General features: G+C 35.6%; 1 protein-coding gene across 6 annotated transcripts in view; it reads left to right on the top strand.

Moving 5' to 3' along the window:
• The window catches only part of EXOC6 (exocyst complex component 6), a 121420-nt gene that overhangs the window by 48797 nt on the left and 44721 nt on the right, over positions 1 to 27902 (top strand). For all 6 annotated transcript variants that reach the window (XM_039336037.1, XM_039336036.1, XM_039336040.1 and 3 more), the window contains exons 6-18: positions 1119 to 1323; positions 2403 to 2558; positions 3474 to 3542; positions 4573 to 4656; positions 4742 to 4788; positions 6324 to 6444; positions 10364 to 10435; positions 11623 to 11720; positions 12424 to 12529; positions 13913 to 14022; positions 16340 to 16451; positions 17529 to 17663; positions 24084 to 24263. In XM_039336037.1, the coding sequence (XP_039191971.1) occupies positions 1119 to 1323; positions 2403 to 2558; positions 3474 to 3542; positions 4573 to 4656; positions 4742 to 4788; positions 6324 to 6444; positions 10364 to 10435; positions 11623 to 11720; positions 12424 to 12529; positions 13913 to 14022; positions 16340 to 16451; positions 17529 to 17663; positions 24084 to 24263 (1495 nt within the window). The remainder of the gene's footprint in view (positions 1 to 1118; positions 1324 to 2402; positions 2559 to 3473; positions 3543 to 4572; positions 4657 to 4741; positions 4789 to 6323; positions 6445 to 10363; positions 10436 to 11622; positions 11721 to 12423; positions 12530 to 13912; positions 14023 to 16339; positions 16452 to 17528; positions 17664 to 24083; positions 24264 to 27902) is intronic.

The following is a 27902-nucleotide window of genomic DNA, read 5'->3' as shown; positions in this document are numbered from 1 at the left end:
TTAAATGTCACCAGAGATAACATTCCATCTTCACTAACAAAATCCTTAAAACATTGTCATATAATCCCAAATTGTTAAAATCCATTAGACATTACCAGAAATAGCAACCCACTTATATTAATCCTGATCGAATAAACTGAATTTGTATTCTTTTTCTTTCTGTCAACAATCTTTAGTTCCCTCAAACAAAATCTAAATACTTATTTTCTTCATATTTTCTTTATCTCCTCTCTCAGAACTGTTGGCATTCTGAAGTTTAAATTCAGTAAAGAAAAAATGTCCATATCGCTGTTCATATTTTCACTGTCACTTCTTACGAAATCTTTAACAATTCCAATGTCCATTTTGAAAATCCATTGTAGAGAAGTTATCCACATCATTTTCCTGCTATTCATATGTCTTTTGTAATTTTCAAATCATTATCCAGTATCATTTGTAAATCAATTATTTCCCTCTCTTTTTATAAGTTATCATTTTTAAATTTACATTCAGATCAATTTCAATTTTATTCAGTGGAGGTTTCTCATCAATAAAATCTTCCAATTCTATAATAGCAGATAGCATTATAATTATTTCACCCATTCAACACAAAAATACTTTTAGAGTAGCCATTAATATATTTATTTCCTTCTAGTGCCCTCTAGTGTCCAACTTCAGAGTTGGCTTATCAGTTATTTAGATATAAACAAAAATATTTCCCACAGAAAAGAGCCTTTTAATTAACTTCAAAGTCTTTAATTCAAATCCTTCTCCTTTAATCCATTACAATTTTCTAAAATCAGCACTGTATTTACCCTTTTGCTGTATATTCTGAAAAAATTCTTACAAAATTTTATTCATAATTTTCTTTATGAAATGATTGGAGAATTCACCCAGCAAACACAATCAAACTTGAGGTTCTGAATGTTTTTAGTCTTTTAGCGAGCAGTAATTAAAAAAAAAATCTTCCAAAGTGTATCAAATGCCATTTCTTCCTCCTTTTCTTCTCCACTCTTATATGAAACTAGATTATTCAGGAATTTAGGCTGTTATCTTTTTTTTTGTTTAAAAAAATATGCTTGCTATGTCCCCCCCCCCCTTTCTGCCTTAAAAAAGATGGTTTCTTGTTTTTTCCCTAGATATTATTCTGCTCTAAAAACAATGGAACAGCTAGAAAACATATACTTCCCTAGAGTTAATCAGTATCGGTTTTGCCAAATCATGATGGGGAACCTTCCAAAGCTTCGTGAGGAAATTAAAGGGATTTCCATGTCAGATCTGAAAGACTTCCTGGAGAGCATCCGGAAGCATTCAGATAAAATTGGTGAAATGGCAATGAAACAGGTAAACATCCTGAAATGCTCATTTTGTTATATTATTAAATAAAGCCTGGCTGCAACAATCAAATTTAGCTTTTGTTCCTATTCTCAGGGAATTTTCTCTGATAAAAGTATAGCATCCAAGTGCCTCTTTATTATCATTATGAATACATATTTGCAAACACCATATGTCAGCCTTCTTTGCAGGAACATAGCATTTTCCTACCCATTTTGAATGGTAAAATACAGTTTTGCATCTAAATGGTAAAACTGGATGAATGATATTCACATTGGTTGCACGCCAAAATAAAACCAGTGGAATCATTCTGGAAAGTCTTCATGTGTAACTCTAGATATGTGGCAAAAATCTTGAAGAGGGATCTAGAATGGGGTGGATGTTTGTCTTCTTCCCATAAGGAGCCGAGGTGGCGCAGCAGTTAGAGTGCAGTACTGCAGGCCACTTTAGCTGACTGTGTTCAGCAGGTCAGCGGTTCAAATCTCACCGGCTCAAGGTTGACTCAGCCTTCCATCCTTCCGAGGTAGGTAAAATGAGGACCCAGATTGTTGGGGGCAATGTAAATATATATATATACATTGCTTACTGGTGTACACCGCTTAGAGAGTGTTTGCACTTAAAGCGGTATATAAGTCTCATAAATAAATAAATAAATAAACACTCTGTCAAAAATATTTGACCATGCTGGGCTCTTTTACCAAGGGTACATTCTGCTGACCGGCTGTAAAGTGGATGTGCTTGAGTGGAGCCAGAGTGTTTTAAGGACTGAAGCTTTCATGTGCCCACTATATATTTTTTTCCTTCTTCTTTCCGCTCCTTATATCATCCCCCACTTCAGTTGGGTTGGTTGAAAGAAGGTTTAGCAGCCTTCTTCCACATTTGTTTCCATCATATGTTCAGCTGCACAGCAAGTTTGCCACACTGCATCCACTATTTTGAAAAATGCTGAGGTCTGCTGAATCCAGCTAAAGCACTGGGAGACCACCTCTTCCGCAACTCTACCCTCGTTATGACTTGCATTTGTTTCTTAGGATGTAAAAAAGACCTCATGGATTATTTTCTTGATTGTGTGCACTTTATAAATGCAGGCACAGCAGCAAAAAACTTTTAATACTGCTCTTCAGAAGCAGAGCAGTTTGTGCTGTGGAAAGAATGTATACATAAATAGCAATGGAATTGCAGAAGCAAGGAGTGAAATAGTTTCAAAGCAAAACGTAGAAGATGAAGAAGAACACGAAGAGGAGGTATTTCAATGGATTTTATTGTATTTTGATGGTTAGGTATGTCCATGGTATACCAAGGTTCAACTGAGAAATAAGCAGACATCTGAAGTTTATATCAAAAAATTCTGATATAAGATGAAACTTTAAAAAAAATGCTCATGGCACAAAATGCTATAATGTTTGATAAATATCATTCATATGAATTTGATTTAGCTGAATGCTTTATGCTACTCTTTCTAGTTTTCAGGAAAGAAGATGATGTAGGAGATTATCTCCATTTTGTCCTTCCTGGATAACAGCTTCACTACATAAACTATCAATTATCAAATATCTATTGCAACAGTAACTGTCCTAGATTGAGATAATTTTGGAAAGCATTTTGACCTTATTTGAGATGGAAAATCACAGAAAATTCACAATAAAGAAAACAATGTTTTGTTTTATTAGCATGATAGATGTTTCTGTGACAAATGGATTTTACTGTATTCATAAAGGAAATCTTAACCTAGTACATATGATCTTTTTTGTTGAATTTATATAGCCCAAAATAAAGTGAGAAGATGCATAATTTATATACATACTGTTTAATACACTGGTTTTATTTATTACTACCATTGCCTTTTTTATTCTTTACTAGCCCTGGTTAAGCTTTCACACACAAACCCCAGTTTTGTTAGATTAAGGCACCTTTGGGGAGGACTTTTATAAAGTGTATTTTATAATTTTACTACTGATGGAGCACAGTAGTAATCTTTTTGAATAAGTACACTTTAGTTAACATAACAACCACGTAACTACTCATAACAAATTTTGCTCATAGAAAATATTGGTTTTCATTGAGCCTATTTTTAATTTATGCTAAAAGTTTGCTTTGTAATATTATAGCTGATTGGAAGTTATATTCTTGCCTTTTTTGGGGGGGGGTCATTTTTACAGGTTTTGACTGCTCACGATTTGGTAGATTTTTCTCCTGTATATAGATGCCTACATATTTATTCAGTTCTGGTAAGTATATATGAACATATGTATATACGTTATATATGAAACCCTTTTATGTGTGTGTGTGTGTGTGTGTGTGTGTGTGTGTGTATATATATATATAAATGTATGTACAGTCTAATAATAAATATGTGCGTGCAATTTATTGCCTGCTTAGTAAAGCTTGCCTATTTAGTTGCAGCATTGTTTCTTCATTCATAAAAAGTCCTTGTGTAAAGACAAGAGCCTTTGAGCCACTAGAGGCTCTGTTTTACCAGCAGAAAAAGAATACATTTCCCCTAGTTTCCCCTCTCTTCTTAATTCCCATTGTCACCTCATTCATATCTCAGTCTATTAAGCCAATGTGTGATAGTATGAACTCTTACATGAATTAGCTAATCAGTTTCTGGAGGGCCAGAAACAGGATATGTGAGGAGCATATAGGAACATTATACCTAATAGAACTAAAAGATCACTGTTTTTCTAACAGCAACCAAAGATTGATTAGCTAATTCATGTAAAAGTTCATACTATCACACATTGGCTTAATAGACTGAAATATGAATTAACCTATAAACCATGGGCACATTCAGTTGGGATATGCTATAGTAATGAAGCATGAATCTATAATTAGCTATAGCTTTTTGTTCCATCCAAAATGGGAAACTATAGCAAACGGCTTCAGAACAAGGCATGAAAATGAAGAAGCCATGAAATGACGTTAACTTCAAGTGATGGCTCATTCTAAAACTATTAAGCATTGTTCGGTAATTTGGGAAAAATAGTAGCATAGGATTGCTTCCACTATGAGACAGAATGATATATAGACAAAACTTATCTGGAACACTGATTTAAATGAGTATTTTTAAACTAAAATGTCTGTAGTAAAACAGAATCGTACAGTACATGCACACAGTATACTGTATATTTGAAGTTATTAGCATCCCATATTTTTTTAAAAAGCTATTTTTCATATTCAGAAGTGTGGGGACATTTATCATGACGATATTTGGGAAAACAAAGGGATGGCTTAAATTGTGTATATTTTTTTGTTTAGGGTGATGCAGAAACATTTGAAAACTACTATAGAAAACAGAGGAGGAAACAAGCAAGACTAGTTTTACAGCCACAGTCAAACATGGTACTTGAATTTTAAAAAGAAAAGATTTATACAACCTCTCACATCACATTGCTTTCTGTTAAATTATTGTGTTCTTTTCTTACAGCATGAAACAGTAGAAGATTACAGAAGATACTTCAGTCAAATTGTAGGGTGAGTAAAGCTGCTATCTTACTTATTACAGCTTTTCAACTGGTTTGCATATGCTTTTTTGCTTTATTTTTGCTATATTAACATTAGCAATTGATATTTTAAGATAGCAAGGAGTAGGAACAGTTATGCTCCTTTGCTCCTCCCATCATCATAGATCAAATTACGTTTTCTTGAAAGTAAATAATGTGTGTATTAAAGAATTGGATTTATCAGATGTTAAAATCTTACAGCTTTGTTTAGAACTTTTGGTGGTAACTGGATTGAAGAAGATAGTACTAATTTAATTTGCCTATTAAGAAATGGGTTATGGGATGTTATTTGTTAGCTAAAAGGAGGGGAAGAGATCATGGAATTGTTTGTACTTGTCATGATGATGGTGGCATGTCACAGTGTGCACAGTCTAAAGGAGTAAACATGGTAAACAGTGGTCTATAGTAAATGGTGATTTATCTTACACTATCTACAATGTCATACACCAGGAACAATATACATACATGTGCTAATACAACAGGCTCCAACAAACCAAAGTTACAGTGGGAAATGGAAGCGAAAGAAAACACATCTGTGGAGCCTTCCCTTTATACAAAGGTTCTTAAAGGGACACAGACCCTGCTGGCTCTTAAAGGGACACAGACCCTGCTGAGTCATTCCCATCATTACATCTTACATTACATAAGCTGGTTAGCTATTAAATCATTACCTTGACATGGCAAGTCCCTTTCTTGCAAAGGGAGAGTTTTTTTAATTCTTTTTTTTTTCTGGAACTTTTTTCTCTTTCTTTTTTAGTTGCATTATCTTGTATTGTTCCATTCAGAACTTTTAAGAATATTTTTAAAATATAAAGAATTGGATCTTTAGGGTATAGAAACTGTTGATGCCTTGGTGACATATTCTTTCTAAGGCCTGCTGACAATTATCATATTTCCACTACAGCATCCCAGAATTTACAGGCTGACGTTGCATAGTCTATAACTTAAAACCACGAGTCTTATGCACAGCAACTATGACAGCTATTATTAAGCAAAAAACACTACTCCCTTCTAAGATAGCAATTGATTTAATCTTTCGTTTATGAGCATCCATTGATAGCCAAGTTGTCTTCAGTGCACTACAAGCCAGCCCATATTCAGTTGTTGGTTTTCTGTTGATTTATAATAAAGTTCACAGTCTCTAGGCAATCAGTCCTGCCTTGCTTTCCCACAATCTTGCTATGTTGAATGCATGAACAAAAAATATGCTCTCCCACTGAGGTGCAGTCTGAGGGGTAAACGTCTACATTTATTACTGTATCTCAGATATACTTTTCCTAATTAAATGGCGAAATATGGGTTTCTTCACACATTCCCTTTAGTTAAGCACTAAAGGTGTGAATGGGACTGATATTACAAAGGTTTGGGAAATGGCTAGTGAAGCCTCCAGGTTTGGGGGCTGAGGATGAAAGGGGGAGGAAAAGGGAGAGCACTGCGTTTTATTGCCCTTTATGAATTATATCTCAGGAAAATCATATTGATTCCACTATTTCTCATCCTGTTCAGTTTTTTTGTCGTGGAGGATCACATTTTACACGCAACCCAAGGATTAATAACAAGAGCTTATACAGATGAACTTTGGAATATGGCACTTTCAAAGATTATCGCTGTCCTTAGAACTCATTCAGTAAGTGAGCTGGGTTTTTTTTTTTTTTTTGAAGCTTCCCTTTAAATTTACTTACTTAAGACCCTGTAGAGTATGTTTAGAGGAAGGAGAATGTGGGGGAAGGCTTGAAATGATGGTGATGGTGGTGGTGGTGGTGCAGAATGCAGGTCTAACCTGTGGAGGGGGGGTATTTGTAATTAAAAATTGCTCAGATTTAGGAGAGAGCCTATGAAGCCTTTGTTTGTCCTTGCACTATCTGGCTTTGAGTTACAGCCGTGGGCTATCTGCATAATCCCCCGCTGATTTACAACTCCCCAGGTCTTCCAAACTGTTCTTAGTCTGAACAGTTTAGAATATGCAGAGTTAATCTGCTCTTATTATTGCAATCTGTCCTAATTAGTTTCAACTGACCTCTTTATTAGATCAGAGTAAATTAGTTGAGCATTGAAAATAGCACCAGGAAATAGTTTCTAATTATAATTCCAAACCCTTTTCCAAAGTAAACTTCACTGGCAAAACTCTTAGCCTTAGGACAGCTGTAAATTGTAACAGAGTTGTACACTAGCTACTAGACCTTATTAGCTGTTCTTGGGTTGGGGAATTATAAACAAGTATCATTTAGTCTTATAAAGTGATATTTTCCTATTTTTTTGCAATTTTTTTTGCCTATAAAAGAATAAAATAGCAAAAATTGCTAATAGCTGATGGATTTTTATTGTGACAGTTTGTCAGTAAATAGAAGCAAATGGTTATTTAACATAAACCCAGACTATTTCTTTTGTTCATTTATCACATTTATGTAGCCACCCATCTAACAAAATGTGACTGTGGGCAGCGCACAAACATAACAGCCATTAAAAACTACATAACAGTCTACAAGGAGTCAACCATAAATAAAATAAACATATAAAACCCAAGAATGTGGGAGAACAACCATCACTTGACCCCATACAGCCACCTTGCAGGCTCCCTATGGATCCCCAAAGCTGATGAAAAAAGCATATGTTAAGTGCCTGAAAAATACATGTCTTAAGGCTAAGTATGTATACAGAAAACATGTATATAGAAAAGCCTACACGTGTTCATGCAATAATTTTCAAGTTGTTTTCTATCATCAATAACACTTTTTATGATCTCAGCAGATACTAGAATCAGGCCAATCTTATATGAATTTTACTCAGAAACTAAGGAGGATTAGATCTGGTTAATTCTTAGAAGGGAGACCACCAGGGAATCCCACATATCCAAGCTAAAGTGGGAAGATAAAAAAAGCATTCTTTAAGAAGAGAACATCTATAAATTGCCAAGCAAACTGCATTAATGTGTGTATGCAGTCACCGCTAATCAAGCTCAGAGATTATCTTAAATATTTTTATAGCTTCTACTTAAAGAAGAAATTGGAATAGCCAATATTTACACCTGAAATTTAGTGATGGGGAGCAAAATGAGAGGTAGAGCACTTTTTCAGAAATTGTCTTAAACACCAACATGAGTGACTTTAAAAGAGTATCAGGTAAATTAATAGTAATAATTAATAATAATAATAATAAATAAATAATTCTTTGTTAGCAATCCAAATATATACATATATACGTATATTTGTTTTCTGAGGTTTTCGCGGGTATTTGTATGTAGGTCTTTGGTTGTTCGGGTTTTCTCCCATGTAAAATTGGAAGTGTCTTGGCGACGTTTCGACGAAGTCCCATTCGTCATCTTCAGGCTGGTGTTTTCAGCTTCGTGCTTTGAGCAGCAATGTGTGGTCTTAGCTGTTTCTTCCTTTTAACTGCCAGTGGGGGTATGAACTGATTGGGTGGGAGCTTGGCTGTGTTCTGATTGGGTGGAGGTGTGTTCTGAATGGTTAGGGGCTTGGCTGTGCTCTGATTGGCTGGGGGAGTGTTCTGTTTGGTTGTGCTCAGGTTAGTCTGAGTTGCAGAGGGGTTTAAGATATTGGGCTGCCTTGCTATTTTTTGGCTTCGCGTTCGTGGTCGTGCCTCCTCTTCATGTCAGTTTGCTTCATGTATGGATTGGAGGGGTTTAAAGTGGCTAATGATGCAGCTGTGGTCTGGCTTCTGGTTTGTGGTCGTGCCTCGTCATCGGTATGGCTTTGGGTTTGTTTTTTGCGTGGATGTGTGGTGGTGACATCCTGTGTGGTTGTTGTGAGTGTGGGTCTGGTATCATTTTTTGTGTTGGGGAGTCGTTTGTCAATAAGGGCGGGTTTCCAAATGGCTGGTAGGCGGGAGGTATCATCTCGCTTGTTCATGCTGTGTGGGCGTTTTTCTATCTCGATGGCTTCTCTGATTATTCTGTTATTAAAATGTTCACTTTTGGCAATGGTTCTGGTATTTTTAAAGTCAATTTCATGTCCTGTGGCTTTAAGGTGTTGGACCAGGGAAGATGTTGGTTCCTCTTTTTTGACTGAGTTCTTATGTTCTTCAATGCGTGCACTTATTCTTCTGTTGGTTTGTCCGATGTCATACCACATACATGGACAAACCAACAGAAGAATAAGTGCACGCATTGAAGAACATAAGAACTCAGTCAAAAAAGAGGAACCAACATCTTCCCTGGTCCAACACCTTAAAGCCACAGGACATGAAATTGACTTTAAAAATACCAGAACCATTGCCAAAAGTGAACATTTTAATAACAGAATAATCAGAGAAGCCATCGAGATAGAAAAACGCCCACACAGCATGAACAAGCGAGATGATACCTCCCGCCTACCAGCCATTTGGAAACCCGCCCTTATTGACAAACGACTCCCTAACACAAAAAATGATACCAGACCCACACTCACAAAAACCACACAGGATGTCACCACCACACATCCACGCAAAAAACAAACCCAAAGCCACACCGATGATGAGGCACGACCACAAACCAGAAGCCAGACCACAGCTGCATCATTAGCCACTTTAAACCCCTCCAATCCATACATGAAGCAAACTGACACCCCCCCCCATGAAGAGGAGGCACGACCACGAACGTGAAGCCAAAAAATAGCAAGGCAGCCCAAAATCTTAAACCCCTCTGCAACTCAGACTAACCTGAGCACAACCAAACAGAACACTCCCCCAGCCAATCAGAGCACAGCCAAACCCCTAACCATTCAGAACACACCTCCACCCAATCAGAACACAGCCAAGCTCCCACCCAATCAGTTCATACCCCCACTGGCAGTTAAAAGGAAGAAACAGCTAAGACCACACATTGCTGCTCAAAGCAAGAAGCTGAAAACACCAGCCTGAAGATGACGAATGTGACTTCGTCGAAACGTTGCCAAGACACTTCCAATTTTACGCGGGAGAAAACCCGAACAACCAAAGATGTGTGTGTATATATATATATATATATATATATATATATATATATATATATATATATATTGGGTTTTTCCTTGAAAACATTTCACTTCTCATCCAAGAAGCTTCTTCATTTCTGGAACGAAAAGCAGAAATGAAGAAGCTTCTTGGATGAGAAGCAAAATGTTTTCAAGAAAAAAAACAAGAAAAAGATAAGCAGAAGAAAGTCCTGTTGCCAATATGCTCTGCTTGTAAGCTTCCCAGGAGCATCTGTTTGGCCATTTTTGGATCAGAAAGCTATATTGGACAGGCTTTTAGGTTGATTCAGCACAAATCCTCTTCTATTATCTTCTTTTGCTAGTTAAGAGATGATAGCAAGAAAACCCTAATAAAGGATATTTCCTTAGAAATGGAAGAAAGGTGGTGAAACAGTGCCCAGATTTCTCTGGTTTGCTTCTTCCTGTTCTCTGAGTTCAATAGAAAATTACAATATTGCTTTTACTTCTCCTTTTTTTTAAAAAAAAATCCATACATTATTGTTGTAAATACACCCATTAGTAAGCTTTACAGCAACACAGTGGTAGGCAAATACTAATTTGCTTAATTTCTTAAGCGTAATCTGATATTTTAATTTTCAGTCCTATTGCACTGATCCTGATCTCGTTCTGGAGCTGAAGAATCTGATAGTTGTCTTTGCGGATACTTTGCAGGTTGGTAACATGCTGGCATTTCAGGCATAGAATGTCTATTTATTATATCCTTTTCTTATTTATTTAACTAGATTCAAGAAATACCTGCCTTAAAATTAAGCATAAACTAATAATGTCCTTAAACATAGAAAAGGCATAAAAAATAAAAAGACAAGAGAAAGGCAAACAAGACATATGTGTTTGCAGTAACATTTGACTTGTCCTAACATGGTATCATCTAGATTTGTTAGAACAACAGTAGTGGGATTCCCATTCAGCAAAATCAAAGCTTCAGGAGAATACTAAGAATTGCAATCCCAATTTTTCTGAATATTTATTTATTAGATATATATTCTGCTCTTCACTCAGGGGCTCAATACGTGGTACAAATAATAGTCCTTTTTTCCTCCCATCCCTCAGGTCTTGTGTTTGTTTGTCTACAACTGGTCTTGTAGATCAACCTTATAAGCAAGAAACAAATATCCTGTGCTCAAATTTGTTGAAGTTAGGATAGCTGCTTGAAAGCCCATACTCTATATTAGGCTTCTGTAATCTTTTGGCTTGCCTGGGCCGCACAGAGTGAAGAGGAATTGCCTTGGGCTGCATATTCAATATATAATATAGTTATATATATAAACAAACATCATAATGTTAAACATTTACTAGCTATGGGTTGAACATAAGCTGTATATCATTTGATAGAAAGAGAATGAACTGATAGTTATGCCGGAATGGCAAAGGAGATCAATGCAAGAAATATATAATAGCATATTAGTTGAAGGGGAAGGTTGAACTTTTCATATGGAACCCCTTCCCTTCTCCTCCTCCTCCCCCCCTCCCATTTCTCTTGATGTATTCAGATAATCATAGTAGAGGATTTGGCTCCTATGTTGTATAAAGAACAGGGTGAAGGAAGGTGGTATCCATTCATTCCTTCATTACAAGAGCTCCAACATTACCATATGAAGCAGGGCAGAGATAAATGAGAAGCTGTGGAAAAGAAAAGAGATTAGAGCAAGCTTGCTTTGGGAATGAGGAGGAAAGAAAGTCCCCAGTGGACTATTGAATGGGAAAGAGATTGTGGTATGCTGACCTTTCCTTGCAAAAACAAGGAAGGATACAGGCCTCAAACTTCTCAGTTTTGTAATATCATATACTTGCTTCTGTTTGCACCCTTGAAATATTCTTTTATTTTGCTGTTTTGTTAGGGTTATGGTTTTCCCGTCAACAGACTATTTGATCTTTTACTTGAAATAAGAGACCAGTACAATGAGACACTTCTTAAAAAATGGGCTATATTGTTCAGGTGAGTATTGCAAGATAAGAAGAAAGTCTTTCCAAATAATGGCCACTTTTGGTTTTATTTTTAATGGCTAAATACTTGAAGATTTCATTATCCAATTTTTGTAATGGTATTTGTTTTCTGAAATGGCAACAATTTAGAAATCTCAACATTTCTGACAGACTGGATATGAGCGTAATTATATTTGAGACTTTATTTATTTGATAATTTCATGTGTTTATTTTGTCTATCTGTCTGTCTCACTCACTCACGCATGTATACACACACACATACACACACACACACACACACACACACACACACACACACAATGGTTACTTATTGCTTTCATTAATATACCATGAACACTAGTCCTATATTATGGGGATTTCAACTTAGTGTAGTATAATAATTTACATTTCCATATGAAGCCGCTTCTTTTTGATTGTAGCTTCACAAATATTTGTTAATTAGTGTATTATGAGTTATTGTCTACTCAGACTAACAGTTAATTGCAGCTGGGATACTTCTTGCTCCCTTTTCTAGCTATACTTTACAGCAATTTAAATCACCAACATTTTTGACATCAGAATGTACAAATGCATAATTTTCCTTTTGTAAGAAATGCAATGCAATAAAGCTTAGCCCTGGCTGGATTGTGCCGATCTATGTCATTATATTTTGTACTTGAACTGTATATTCCTAACTAGTTCCTTAAATTCTGCAGGGATATTTTTGAAGCAGATAATTACAGTCCAATTCCTGTATCAAATGAGGAAGAGTACAAACTTGTGATTAGTAAATTTCCTTTTCAAGATCCAGAACTTGACAAGGTAAGAGAACTTTGTGGCATATTAGTTTTTGTCTGGTTAATTCCAATAATGAATGAGACTTTGGTGTGTCAACATTCCCTTCTACTGGGACCATATATGGGTGTCAAATATTCCAGAAAGCAGACAAAGCGCTAATCATATTACCTAGCTGGGTAATGAAACATATGCGTGCAAACAACCAAGCTTAGGGAGTACACAGGACTCCACATGTTAGATTTTAAAACTAAGGAAAAGTGAATATATTCAGATTTACGTGCTCTTGTCTCCTCTTTTTTCATGCACAAAACAAGATTATTATTTCAAGAATATTATTAAATTAAAATAAATAAACGGGAAACGTATAGAAGAAAATATAAGTTTGAACAGGATTGAGAATAGCATAGAAGTGGCTGCATTTTTCACTTCTAAATAATGGCAAACTTAGATTACCATCATAACTGAAAAAAGCAGCAAACTTCAATTTGATTGAATCATATCTTCATCATCAACCAGGATCTGTTTCTAGCGACCAGATTTACTCATTGGTTGCTTAACTGTAGTAGTAGAATAAATCAAAATTGGTTGAGTTCAAGTGGCACATTAAGCACAAACTCTTTACAAACTGCAACGGTGGGGGTCACACAGTGTCCTAACCCAATAGATTTTACTGTAGCTTAGTAGCTTAGAGACCTATGACATGGGACATCAGGCCATGTGTATCTCTCTAAAGCCTTAGTTGTGGCTTTCAACATCTCCAAAGATTAGTACCAAATGTTAATGGAGGACATGGAGGAAATTATAAAAATGTGTAGATAAGCAACTTAATTAGATACAAGTTAAATTCATAACTTACGTACATAATCAGGTGTTGTATATACAGGTAATCCTCGACTTACGACCACAATTGAGTGCAAAATTTAGTGAGACATTAGTTAATGAGTTCTGCTCCATTTTATGACCTTTCTTGCCACAGTTGTTAAGTGAGTCACTTAGTTGTTAAATTAGTAACACGGTTGTTAAGTGAATCTGGACTCCTATTGACTTTGCTGGTCATTGACTTTGCAAAAGGTGATCACATGACCCCAGGACACTGCAACTGTCATAAAGTACAAGTCAGTTGCCAAGTGTCTGAATTTTGATCACATGACCATGGGAATGCTGCAACAGTTGAAAGTGTGAAAAATCATTATAAGTCACTTTTTTCAGTGTCATTGCAACTTTGAACCGTCACTAAACAAACTATTGTAAGTCAAGGACTATCTGTATATAAAACTTTAGATAAACAATAATAGAATCAAGTAACTAAGTTACAACCAAATATAATTTAGATTTGAGTTCAGATTGTTTTTTACTTGACCGTTTTGAAATACAATACCACATGGAAAATCTGTTTTGCTTCCACAGCACCGTTTTCCAAAGAAACTTCCAATGTCACAGTCAGTGCCTCAGATTTATATCCAGGTTAAAGAATTTATTTATGCAAGCCTTAAATTTTCAGAGTCACTTCATCGGAGGTAAGCATTGATAAAATCAGTGTCTGTATAGTAAATTTAATTGAGTGTGTTTTGCTTGTGCTTCAAGACAATCAGAAACTAAAGCCATGGTCATAAGTATGAACCAATTGCCAAGCATCTGAATTTTGATCACGTGATTATGGGGGAAAAACAGTCAAGACACTTTTCAGTGCCGTTGTAATTTTGAATGGTCACTAAATGAACTGTTGTAAGTCGAGGATACCTGTAGTTCTAAGAAGTTTTTTTTCATTAGGTTATACAGATTTTTTAGAAAAAGTAATAGATATTCAAATACTTCCCTCCCCCCTTTTGTCTCTTTCCCTCCTCCCTTCCCCCCCTCTCTCTCACACACACACATACACACAAATGCAGATGGTAGAAAGGAATAAAGCTTTGTTCTTTTGTTGTTTGAATAAGTTTCCTTCTTCCCTCTTCAATTCAAACTTTTAGTAATATCTTTATATTAAAAAAAAGTCATTCTTGGAATATTGAGAAATTCATTTTCTGATAGGTAGAACACACTACAAAGGAGAATTTACTCCACTTTTCAAAGGCTTCCATTTTCATTAATCTTAAAGCCTTACTTGCCTTTAATTGGATGGAATGTGTATTTCTTTGCTTGTTGAAATCTGGAAACTATTTCAGTTTGTTGTCAAGCTGTGCCTAATGTTGACAATGGTAAATTACTCCCCTTTCACTAATACTGAGCTAATAAGGCTTCTTAATCTCCATCTCCAAACAGGAATTCATTAATTATGCAAATTACTCTTCACAAATATATACTATCAGCTAGAGTTCAAATTACATAAATACACATACTAAATTTTGTCAAATTATTAACAAATATTAGCTTGCGTGAAATCCACTCCTTTGTGACAGTTAAGAAAACATACTTGATTATAGGTGTGGACAAATAAAAATAACAATGTGTTTCTGTAGAATACTGTATCTACATCATAAAAATAATTTATGTATTATCATGCTTCCAGAAGGATGGGGCAACAAATTATGTAAATTAAATTATGTCTTAGGAACTTCAGTAAACACTATTTGATATTAATACACAAGAGCCTTCCCAAATATTATGCGTTCCATTTTCCTTGGACTTTTGGCAAATCATATGTGCTAGATCTTAAATTTTGCGGGTAGAGAAAAGATTAACTCCTTGTTGTTAGTGTTAGCTCCATATTAAACCAGTGTAATGATTTAGTGATGATGTAGTGATAGTGTAGCAGTATTTTTGATGTGCGAATTTTAGCACACCTCTTGTAAGTTTCTATTGGTGTTCTGTTTAGCTTTGGAAAAACCAAACTAATTAATTTTCCAGGTAGATCAAGTTGGCTTCTGCATCACACGGAGCATTGCCGCATAGATTCATCATCTTTCCACTGAAGCTGTGGAGCAGAGCGCCTTAGTTTCCTCTTCTTAACCTGTCAGTGGCATGTCTATTCTACAATAGTTGACTTTTTCTGCTTTCTCATTATGTAATGCTAAGCCACGGACCAAAGATGGGTGATTTTATTTTTCAGTTTTGCTCCCACTCTAGTTGCATGTGGAGAGTGCTGGCAGCACATAATGGGAAAGATAGTGACAGTTGGAGGATGCTGTGCAGAATCCCCAAAATGAAGAAGGCAAAGTCAACAGTCACATGGAAAAGGTTTAAGTTTCTGCAGGTTGCTCTCCGGAGTAACTAAAACAGTATACAGGTAGTCCTCAACTTACAACAGTTCATTTAGCGACCATTCAAAATTACAACAGCACTGAAAAAAGTGACATGACCATTCTTCACACTTACAACTGTTGCAGCATCCCCGTGGTCACATGATGAAAATTCAGGTGCTTGGCAGCTGACTCATATTTATGATGGTTGCAGTGTCCCGGGGTCATGTGATCAGCGTTTGTGACTGTCTTACAAGCAAAGTCAATGAGAAGATGGATTCACTTAATAGCCATATTACTAACTTAATAACTACAGTGATTCACTTAATAATTGTGGCAAGAAAAGTCTTAAAATGGAGCAAAATTCACTTAACAAATGTTTCACTTAGCAAAAGAAAATTTGGGCTCAATTGTGGTCGTAAGTCAAGGACTACCTCTTTTGGTTGCAAAATATATATAGGGTGGGATATGGAGTTGATTACTGGTAAGGATATCTGTTAAATGGAAACCTGTTCTCTAAGACAATCAACATGCCAAGAGTTATATTGACACTGGGTTATAATCAGGTGGTAGGAAAGAAACAAAGCTGCATGTTTATTTAGTAATTTTACATGCAGTGTTCCATCTGTTTTCAGAGTACCTCATTTTTTTTCTGCAGTTCAACAGAGATAGATGACATGCTTAGAAAATCTACAAATTTATTGCTGACTAGAACTTTAAGCAGTTGTTTACAAAACCTCATTAAAAAACCTCACATAGGTTTGACAGAGGTAAGTATTGAGATGTGTTTTCTAAGATTCAGTACATTGTCAGGGGCTTTTGAAAGTTTTCCAGTAGTCAGAGACTTCCAAACCTTTTCCTTGGGAAGGATGCGATTTCCCGAGAACTTTTCAAAGAAAATCCGGGAATTGTGGATATGTTTGTTTAAAATATATCTTGGTATTAGTTATGCCTTGCTTGAACCTGTGGCTCCCCAGGGAGAATTTTCAGGTAATTTGATATGTTAAATCTGTAGTGCTTGATAGACTCCTCGTGTAGGTAGATTCCATTTACCGATACTCCAGTCCAAGTAAATGGTGAAAAAAACAGCATAGGAAAGTATCCCAAAAGTGCTTTTTCATGAGGCAACTGGACTTTCTTCAAAGAAAACCAAGAAAGTCCAGTTGCCGCGTGAAAAAGCACCTTTGGGATAACTATGACTCGGATGACTGAGAATCTCAATAGACATAGGAAAGTATGTGCTATCCAGCATATATTCTGTAGGGAGCAACTTAAGGTTTTCTTAGTGGATTGTTTTGTTGTTGTTGTTAGTTGCGGAGTTGTGTCCGACCTATCGCGACCCTATGGACAACGTTCCTCCAGGCCTTCCTGTCCTCTACCATCTTCTGGAGTCCATTTAAGCTCACGCCTACTGCTTCAGTGACTCCATCCAGCCACCTCATTCTCTGTCGTCCCATTCTTCTATTGCCCTCGATCTTTCCCAGCATTAGGCTCTTCTCCAGTGAGTCCTTCCTTCTCATTAGGTGGCCAAAGTACTTGAGTTTCAACTTCAGGATATATAAGTGTAAAAAAGATTTCCTGAAGCTAGAAAATGTTCACACATAATGTTCACAATGGAGTTTTTTCATACATTGGCATTCCAAATTAAAATGACAATCAGTGTTTAATATAGACATATCTGTTTTGTTATAATCAATCCATTACATGTTATATATTTGTTTTTGTTTTATATACTTCTGTTTGGGAGGGGACTCCATAATTATCAGTGGCTTAAATCTAATCTGAAATTTTAAAAAGGGGCTTTATTAGAATTTGTTCTTATATCTTTGTTTTCACATTTTTTTAAGCTGGTGCAAATTATCATAAATACAACACATTTGGAACAAGCATGTAAATACCTTGAAGACTTTATAACTAACATTACAAATATTTCCCAAGAAACTCTCCACACAGCAAGACTGTATGGTCTTTCAACATTTAAGGTATGTAAGTTGTAATCAGTTTTCAAGTCCCTGTTTAAACAGCCAAATTCTTTATTTCTAGACATCATGCTTTAGTTTCATGTTTTATGTACAGTTTATAAATGTATGAATAACAGTACCCAAACATATTAGGTAAAGTGACTCAGCATCATAAAAGTTCCAAATAGTTATCTTTAAAGAGTTTTTTTCTTCTTTTAATCCCTCTAATCTCTTGCTTTGGGATGGGGTTGGGGCGATTGACTGGAGCTGAGTATTTACTAGCCAGATGCCCTTCCTGACGCCTATGCAGAGTTTGCAGCAGACAATTACTCAGACATATCTGCTGCTACTTAGGATCAAACACACAGCCTCCTGATAGTGAGGCGAGAGCTCCACTTTAGGCCACCACACCACTCACCTATAAAGAGTACATTAACTAAAAACAGTGATATTAACTTAAATACATCATTGTAATGATATAAAAATAACTACTTTAGAGTGTTGCTTATTTTAAAATAACTTAATCTCATTAAATTAATCCATGGTGAACTATATATTACATTGGAATGCTGAGGTCATGTTTGGGAGGAGGCAAAACTAAAATGTGCTTGTGCTCAACATCTTCTGTTACACCTATATATTTCTCAAGCTTGATTATACATGTTGATGGTTCATCCAGATATTTTCATTAGGAAAGACATGGCTTTATGAAATTTCCAACATAGGAAAAAACAAAACACAAAAAGAGACTGACATACTTTCCCCATGAACAAATTTGGAAACAATTATATATATATGCACATTTTATGTAGGAGCAAAATTACCTTTAACACCATCAAACAACATCTGCCTATACCAGGTCCTTGGGAAGGACTTAATAGGTGGATAAAAATGCAAAATCCAATCTAAAAATCTGGCTGACTTTGTGATTAACCATAAAAAATAATAAGGAATTCATGACCCCTTTAGATACTATAAAACTAGGTTTATAAAACTTCAGACAGCTAAGTTTAACTGTACTGACCTAGAAGCAAGGCCCTCTCTGTTTAGTAAAATTATTTCAACTAATTAAATGTGTATAAAATTGCAGATAAATTCCTATGGGAGATTTATGCAAGGAGTGTGTGCGTGCACATGCGCATGCATGTGTGTGCATGCATATCTTTTATCAGTTCGTAAATTTACTCATGACCTCATCCTATCATAATTGTTTCGAAACAATCCATTTCAAATGTAGTTTGTCATGTCATGTTGTTTTGAGAAGATTCAAAATTTATATTTTTTGGCCCCGTGGAATTAGCTGCATGGTTTGTTGGGTCCTATCCCCAACATAGGTATTATTTTAATACTTTAGATAGTGATCTGTGTTTACATTAGATAATGATCTGTGGAATAACAATGTAAAAAGTATCCTATGTTTCTCATTTCTGAACCTATTCGTACAAATTTGGAATGTTTTCTTTCACTGACTGACTTTTTAAAAAGTACACAAAAACAGGCATCAGTTAATTCCCTAACAATTACATCTTAAGTTTCAAGTAATTGCCTTACTGTGTATACACCCAAACAGGGCAGGATTTTACAGACCAACAAACTAAAAAAGGATTATTCCCACTGAGAGTAATTCTGTCTTCAGCACTTTTATTTTGTAACTAAATCTAAAACGATACCTATCAAATTCCAGCATTAGTCTCTATCATCAAGGTTAAAAGAAGATAGGGAGGATTAAAAAAAATGCTCAAGGGATTAGCATCATGCCTCTTGTATTTTCTGCTTGGAGAACATTTAGTTACCATTACCATGTGACCATTTGTGAATGTTATAACTAGGGCAAATGGGAATTGTTAACACAGCAAAGTTCAGAAGAGCTTGTCATATATTCTCTGTTAAATCCCTTTTCTTCATGGTGCTCTATGGATCGTTGCTTACAGCTGTCTTGCCTTCAGTTTAGACACCTGGTGATAGAGGTGAAGTAGAAATGCTCCATGGTCTTTTGAAGTGGATTTGCAAGACTTGCCCAAAGGGACTTTTCTGTAGCAGCATTTAAAGACATCAAAAACAGTTCCCAAGTTGTATATTTTGGTAATCAAAATTTCACACAAGCTTTCCTTTTAAAAATGATGGATTTGAAGGAAGGTACCTTGTGAAAGTTATGTAGATAAATAAGGTTGTTACATTTTTTAAAAAGCACCTGTGTTAGGGGGAAAAATGCATTGAAAAATTGTATTATGGAAATTATCCCATTTTTTTTTTAAAAAAATAAAGGATCTGTGGGATTTTGAGGAAAATCCCCAAAACTATTCATATTTGTGAAAAATTGCTGACAGAAAGAGGGGTAAATAGTAAGAAAGGCAATAATCCCTTACCTGGTGCAAAATATTCTCAGAGCTTTTCTGTAACAACTTTGTGTTTCCTATCATGTCTGCTGCTGTCTTAATTATAAATGAAAGAGCAAATCAGAGAACAAATTTTGGCTGTAGATAGGATCAACAGATTGTTTACTTTAGGGAGGGATCCTGACCAGGACGATAATCTCAAGGGTCCTATTAATACCCACTGTTCCTTTCATGGTTTATTTATCTCCATGGTAGCCTTTGCTTTATAGAATTTTTTCCCCAAAAGGTCCGCCTGACCAGGTAGACCAGACAAAAAACATGACCAGAGGAGCTAATTCTACTTTGGTAAGAATTGTAAGACTACATGAACAGACTCTTGCAAGTCTGAAAGTACAATTTTCCCATCTCCTTTACCTCTAGGAATTAGGAAGGGTCTCTTCTGAGCCATTTGCCCCACCTATTATCTAGTTCTGGATTATGTTCTCTCTTGTCTCACCATTCTGTAGGCAGATTCTCTGGTCCCAATCCCCCAAATTCATTCCTACATACTGTTACATCCCCTCACATAGCTACCGTTCACAGTTATGACTATTGGAAAAAGTAAGTCTAATCCTCGTGTTTTCAACCTTCACAAATCAAAGCAAAGAAAGGAAAACTGAAGTAAGATCATAAGCATAGTTGTATCTTCACATAGTAGCTTCTTTACTTTGCTTTGTGGCTGGTCCAAGTTGTAATCACTAAACAAGGACTACCTTGTACATGGCTGCTTCCTTAATATTCTCCACACGTTAAAGCTGTGTTGCTTCAGCTAGCTTTCAGCCCTAGCTTATTTCAACATCTTTCTTCCATTGGACTACTGAAGATTCCTCTAAATATTTTGTAGAAGTTAGAATCCATCCTGGAATCTAGAGTGGATAGAATCCTGATATATGTGCTGGTAGCCTTTACAGCAAAATAGGGATTGTGAGAATGTTTAGTGGGCTTCCCCACATCTTGAGCTTGTATGTGAGGGGAAGTTCCTTTTATGTGTCTCATACTTTCCCGCATTACTGCAAAAAATAAAATAAAATATTTTATGGAAGCTACTCATCTGTTTCATTTCCATACCCCAGAAAGAGTTCAATTCAGAAATTCCTTAAATTGTAGAAAAGATCACGAAAGACATCCTTGGGGCAATGTCTCCCTCACATGTATTTAGTATTGTTTAAGGATTTGTTCCAAGGGGGAAAAAAATCAGGAAGGCTGGAGTTTTTTATTGACTCTTCTTACCTTTCTTTTAATCCTTCAATGAATTCTTCATAGAATCTGAAAATGTCATGTTTAATGCTAATTATATGAAGAGCAATAGATCATATGAGGAAAAACTTAATTCATTTAAGCTGTATTGTAACTTCTTCAATGTTCCTATCAGAGTTTTTTCATTATATCAGCTAAATCAATATGCTTCAGATGTGCTGGGCAATTGACAGGGCAAATACCCTCCTCTCGGTGTCTGGAAAGACCTTTTGCATAATTCTCCTTAGGCTGCTGCAAAGTCCTGTATACCAACATCTGAGAGAAGAACAAGTCAGATTTCACTGTGGAAGGTCCTGCTGCAAATAAATCTTCACTTTACGAAATATCATAGAACATTGCATTGAATATTAATATCCGCTGGCCATTACTTTTATTGATTTTCAGAAAGTATTTGACAGTGTCCACCCAGAATCTCTCTAGTAGATCCTACATTTATATGATGTACCAACAGTCTTTATTATTATCTGTAAGGACTTATACTTATGATTAAGCTGCTGCATTAAGACCAAAAATGGCTATACGGACTTCTTTGACATTAGTACCAGAGTTAGACAAGGCTGTATTCTATTATCGTTCCTCTTCCTCATGGCCCTTGATGATTTTAGGTGATGAATATCACACACCAGGAAAGACATTCATTGTTCTGAACAAGACCAGGTAACCTGGATTTTGCAGATGATATTGCCTTACTTGGGGAAGATGAGACAAAAGTACAAGAAGTGATGATTGCTTAGGATGAGGAAGCAACCAAAATTGACTTCAAGATAAGTGCCGAGAAATTGAAGATGATGTGTATGAGTTTCATTACACAGATATGGGGAATCACACTTGGATCACAGTGACTTGAGGAAGTTGAAAGTTTACCTATTTGGCAAGCGTAGTCACCAGAAATGGAGATGCAGAGACAGATGCCAGATGCTGCATTGGAAAAGCAACAGTTGTTTTCCAGAGGATGAATAAAATCTGGTCCTTGTCATCTATATCACTGAAACTTCAATTCCATTTGCTCACCTCTATAGTGATCCCAACAGCCATTTATGCCAGTGAAACCTGGAAGGCATCAACGAGCATTAATTAACAAGAGACTCAGCCTCTTCCAACAAAAATCCCTTCGCTGAATCCTAAAGCCTCACTATTTTGACCGTATTACTAATGAAGAAGTGCTCAGAAAGTGTTTCTCCTGCAAATTACATAACATTGTCACACACAGAAGACTCCAATTTGTAGGTCATATTCTCCATATGGAGAACAATCAAATTCCCAAGATGGCAATGAGATGGGCCCCCTGTTGCCAAACAACCAAGAGGACGCTCTTGAAATACATGGAGAAAAATGTTCCTGGAAGACTTAAAGATTCTAAACATCACATGGGAAGACATTGAAGTACTCACTCAAAACCGAAAATGCTTGAGATCCCTTGCTGCCTGATATGCTACGTAGCCTGGGAAGACCTGATGCTAATATTAATGTGTTGGGCAATAGTCCATCATCTCTGATGTGCAAATCAGTGATCAAGCTGATTAGGATGATGGAAACTACTGGAAGGCACCAAGATGCAGAAAGTTATTTGAACTACTTGTGATTCTTCTGCAGAAGTAGGTCATTTTTAGAATCAAATACTACTTTGATTAAAGTTCTGAGGAACAACTACTGTCAATAAAATTATTATTTTAGTTTCTCCAATAAAAAGTTGTTTCGGGTCTTTTGATTTTGTTCTGTAGGAATTTGTAATTTGTTCCATATGTATAAGCAGTATCTTTAATGTAGTGATTACTATATTATCCATATTATTGCTCTGTGGGATCATGCGGTATGTCATTTGTGACATCTGTATGGGATTGCTCTAAGTCACTCTGGTTTCTCTGGAACAGATTTAGATAAGAGGCAGGTTATTTGAAAGGGTTCCATAATATACCAAACTCAAGCAGAATATATGGCAATCTAACCTAAACGACTTCTTAAGTTTTCCAACTGTGTGATTCTAGTTCTGAGTTGTACATATAATTGCGCTGTTAGCAGCCTGTCCACTACTGATGAGAAAGTCATCCTTTTTCATTTGTGACATTTGGTCATTAATTTCCTGCGTTTAATTTTTTTTTTCATGTACTTAAAATGTTAAGATTTAAAACCATAGAATGATGTAATAAAGAATAGCGATAAAATATAACAAGCCTTGCTGGAAATAATTGGTTTCTCATCCAGTTATAAAAAGCAATACAAAAGTCATGATTCTAAAATTGCAATAGACAAATCTATACTGATGAAACAGTAATGCAGTCTTTTGAATAATAGCTTGATTCTTTTTTTCTTTAAAACTAGCAAGATCTGAGTATTATTTCAGAACTTTTATAGCAGGGTTCCCCAAACCCCAGGCCGTGGACTAGTAGCGGTCCAGCACCTATTAGGAACTGGGCTGCACAAGCAACAGACGAGCAAGCAAAGCGTCATCTATGAATGTGTGAGATATAGGTTGCGTGCAAAACCATTCCTCTTGCCCCCGGTCTGTGGAAAAATGGTCTTCCCTGATCCCAGAAAGTTTGGGGACCGCTGCTTAATAGCATACTGTAGTTATCTTACAGATATATGTGACTTTGTTCAAAAATGAGCCAAAGCATTAAGCATCATGCTCCTTTTGGATCAGAATTTGACTTGACTTGATATTGGTAGTCAATTTGTTTTTCCAATATTTTACAATTTGAATATTTTCCTTTTTTTTTCCCCACATCTGTTCTGTTTACAAAATTTACTTCAAACAATTATCCTTAAGTTAGCAATGCTATACTGATATTTTATTATCTGTTCTTTTCAGGATGCAAGACATGCTGCTGAAGGGGAGATTTATACGAAACTTAATCAGAAGATTGATGAATTTATCCAGCTTGCTGACTATGATTGGACAATGATTGAGCCTGATGGGAGAGCTAGTGGCTATTTAATGGATCTAATTAATTTCTTAAGAAGTATCTTTCAGGTTTTTACTCATTTGCCTGTAAGTATAGAAAATCAAATCTATAACAGTTCACTTTAATTTCTACATATCTAAGGACATAGACGGGAGGAGAAAATTCCCATCCCTGGAATGCAGAAATGCAGCACCTACATAGGAGAAATGCAGATTAGTTTTATCCTTTTTTTCCTTTTGTTTGGCTGTGAAAAGTAGTTTGAAAGCATTGGCTCCTGTTTTAGTTCAACTTCAGTTAGCAAAGCAATCTTAGGGGAACTTAGGTCAACAAACCTCATCCATAAATAATGGCTACAAATGGCTTCTTTTAGGTAATCATATTTAAGATTAACTAGCGATTATCTGAATCTGGATGATTTAGTAAACTTTGGTTAATCCAAAGGGGAAATAAAAATGTCTGGTGGTCTTGGAGTTTCAGCAAGACCAAAAGAAGGGAGACGTTCGTTCTTGTTTTGTAATCTTAAACCAGAGTTTAGTGTTGCTTCTAAGCAAGTCTGTGATCAGCTTTGGGACAGAAGGATAGGATACAAGCTGAAATCTTAGAGTAATAATATCAACAAGAAAAACAACAACTATGCTCAACAAATCAAGGATATCCCTATCCCGTTCAATTTCTTCCCTTTTCCATTTGTACTTGGGGCAATTAGATAATTTTACACTGTGGACTTATTAAATTACTCCTTTTAGACAGTCATGCATATTATTTGAGAACAGTCATCACTTATTGTAGAAAATCAATAAATATCAAAATAGTAAAATGAGCATTTGTTTTTAAGCTTTTTTTTTTAAAGAAAAACTGTTGCAGTGGGCAGCATCCACCTTTATAAATTAGCCTGAGAATTCATGCAGGGATCTGGACAGTCATTTGGGGCCCCCCACTAAGTCCAGCCTTAATAGTGTCATTAGTATTGAGTTACCAGAATTCACCCTCTAGTTTAACAAATGAATGCTACTCAACAATAACTTAGAATTGTTTAATGGCATTCTGTGCTCCCTTTAGCAACAGGAAGAGATGGAAGTCTTTGAGTTGTCTACCCATTTTCTGCTTCTTATGAATGGCTGAGTACCTCCAATAACTCTTATCAAACGGGACCTGTTTTTGGACTATTAAAAATAACATACATGTGGTATTTTTTATCTGAATACTATGAGGACTGGGAGGGGTAAAATCTGAAACATTTTTATATATCTGTAAACTTTAAAAAGTTTTTTTTAATAGGCACTATTGAACCTGATTAAAAATATATATTTTTAGTTAATATTACCTGGTTCACTGTAGGAGAATGTGTATTAAAACCGCATTTACGGGTATGGTGTAAATGGTCCTTGTCTGTCAATGCTTTAGATTTTGTGGATCATTTGAAACTTTTTCCCTCACAAGCTTTTATTTTACATTCATTCAGTAATCCAGGTTATGATTTTTTTGTTAGTGTTATTGGAACAGATATTCCCGTGCCTCAGTTAAATGCAATTATCAATGTGATGTCTTAGTCTGGATTCTGTCATTTTGTCTCCTACATTTTATTTCATATCTTATGTGAAAATACCCTATGGCAATCAATATTGTTCTGGAATTTTGAGTTAGGAAAAACTTTACGATTATTTATAAATATATACAGTAAATCTATGATGTATCTGTAAATAATAAAACCTGTTAGAGTGCCATGATTTTTCCCCTTCAGCCACTTTGGAGGAGAAAGATAATGGACTAATATTTAAACAATGTAGTTCGCAGAACAGCTCTGTGTGAAGATTTCTGCAGCTAATGCTCTTTTCTCTTTTCAAGATCTGTACTGATGCATATTCAACCATGGCTATTCTGCAATTTTTCTGTAGGATCTGTGGCATGAAAGGTCATATCAGTGTGTAGGGAAGCTGGCAGAAATAGAGCAGGTTGAGTGATCAGGGCAGCTATCCAGGAGAAAAATGCAGTTAAACGCTTTTATCCGAGAATTTATTTAGAAATTTTATCCAAATCTTTACACAAAGAAGAATGAAGGTATAAACTGGACTGTCTCAGTCAAGTATAAAGATATATTTATAGTCCCAATTGGAAAATAAAACTAGTTCAGGAGAAAAACAAACATTTTCTTATTAATTATCTGTGGGAAGTTATCAAACATATTATGAAAAGGTACAGCATGCTCAGAATGTAAAACATGTTCTCATGCATGAAAATGCAGAGATAAAAATTATCTATCTGTTTTTCTATGAAAAACAAGATTAGAATTGATGTGAAGACTCACTCCTCTCTGAATAAGTGAGAAACCTTTATTCTGATTTTACTTCTTCATAGTCTTTGTAGTTGGAGAAGGAGAACCTATTCCATTTTCTGTTGAGAATATCCCAAGTAGTTGTGAATGAAAAAAGCTTAATCTCCAGAGAAGGAATAAACATGTGAACGAAATTACTTGTCCATCTTGGGCTGTATTTTATTCTAGGATGATCGACAAATCTACAGGCTCCTCTATATATTCCCTATCATATTCTGCCTAAAAACATTTTAACTGGGAAGAGAGAGAGATTTTCTATATGCAATATATACAATCAAGGCCTCAACTAAGGCCTCTCCCTAAAGCCCTAACTTTAGTACGTGAGAATATACAGGAAGTCCAACTGATTCAGAATAGGACCTCATGTTGATGATTTTCTGAGATCTCACAGAAATCATAATGCTGAATGATCCGCTTTTTTCATCAAGTAAATATTGGGCTTACAGGGGACCTTTGTATATTTAAATAAGATGCTTTCCTGCTTTACTCTTCCTGCAGAGTCACCTCCCATAACAAGGAGTTTTTTTAAACTTCTATACGGGGATAAATATTTTGGTTGGGATACGAAGACAAATAATGGCACACTTAAGATAACACTTTGCTTATCTTAAAAGACAGTAAAAAATTGTTAAATTTCTCATACATTTCTCTTAGCAGTTACAGAAATTTCAATGTATATGGCACAAGTGGAACATCACCTGGTAAATCAGAAGCAAGGCCTTATCTGCTCTCCCTTTGTTTATGACCATTATTTTTATTGAAAGTATACTTTTAGGATATTATATACATCAAAACAGATCTTGAAGGGTGTAGAGTTTATTAAGTAGTGGCTTTGCTATAGTGTGAAGTAAATAAGATTTCTATGACTTCTCATTTCTGCTGAATCCTATTCCAGATAAATTTCCAGCCCCCCTGAGACCAATCACAAATCAATCTAGCTTCACTTAGAGAAGCATTTTTATTAATGGTTTTCATATGTAAAAAAAATTATCTGGAAATTTTTCTAGAAAGCAAGGGTAATACCCATGATTAAGATAGTTGAAAATTATAACTAAACTATGCCAGTAAAAGTGACAAATGCTGTAAATAAAATCATGGACATTGATTTCAACTAAAAATAAGGAATAATAGTTTATCAATTCCGAAGACAAGAAACCCTTGGGTAGTTAAGTAGCTGGAAATTTTTAGTTTTCTCAGACATAACATATTCAGCCATAGTTTTGTTTTATTTGTGCCCGCTTACATCTTCAGAATATAAAATGATTAATATAATGGCCATACCGAATTAAGGGTTTAGTGGAAATTCTCTCCTTTCAATAGAAACATTTTAAATGTGAGGGAAAGTATATTTTTTCAACTTTTGATTTAAATGAAATTTGAAACAGCAATATAG

Source organism: Crotalus tigris, unplaced genomic scaffold (assembly GCF_016545835.1).
Source record: "Crotalus tigris isolate CLP2741 ecotype Arizona unplaced genomic scaffold, ASM1654583v1 scf7180000017663.5292952, whole genome shotgun sequence".
NCBI classification, from domain to species: domain Eukaryota; kingdom Metazoa; phylum Chordata; class Lepidosauria; order Squamata; family Viperidae; genus Crotalus; species Crotalus tigris.
This window is presented reverse-complemented; position numbering and strand designations above follow the sequence as displayed.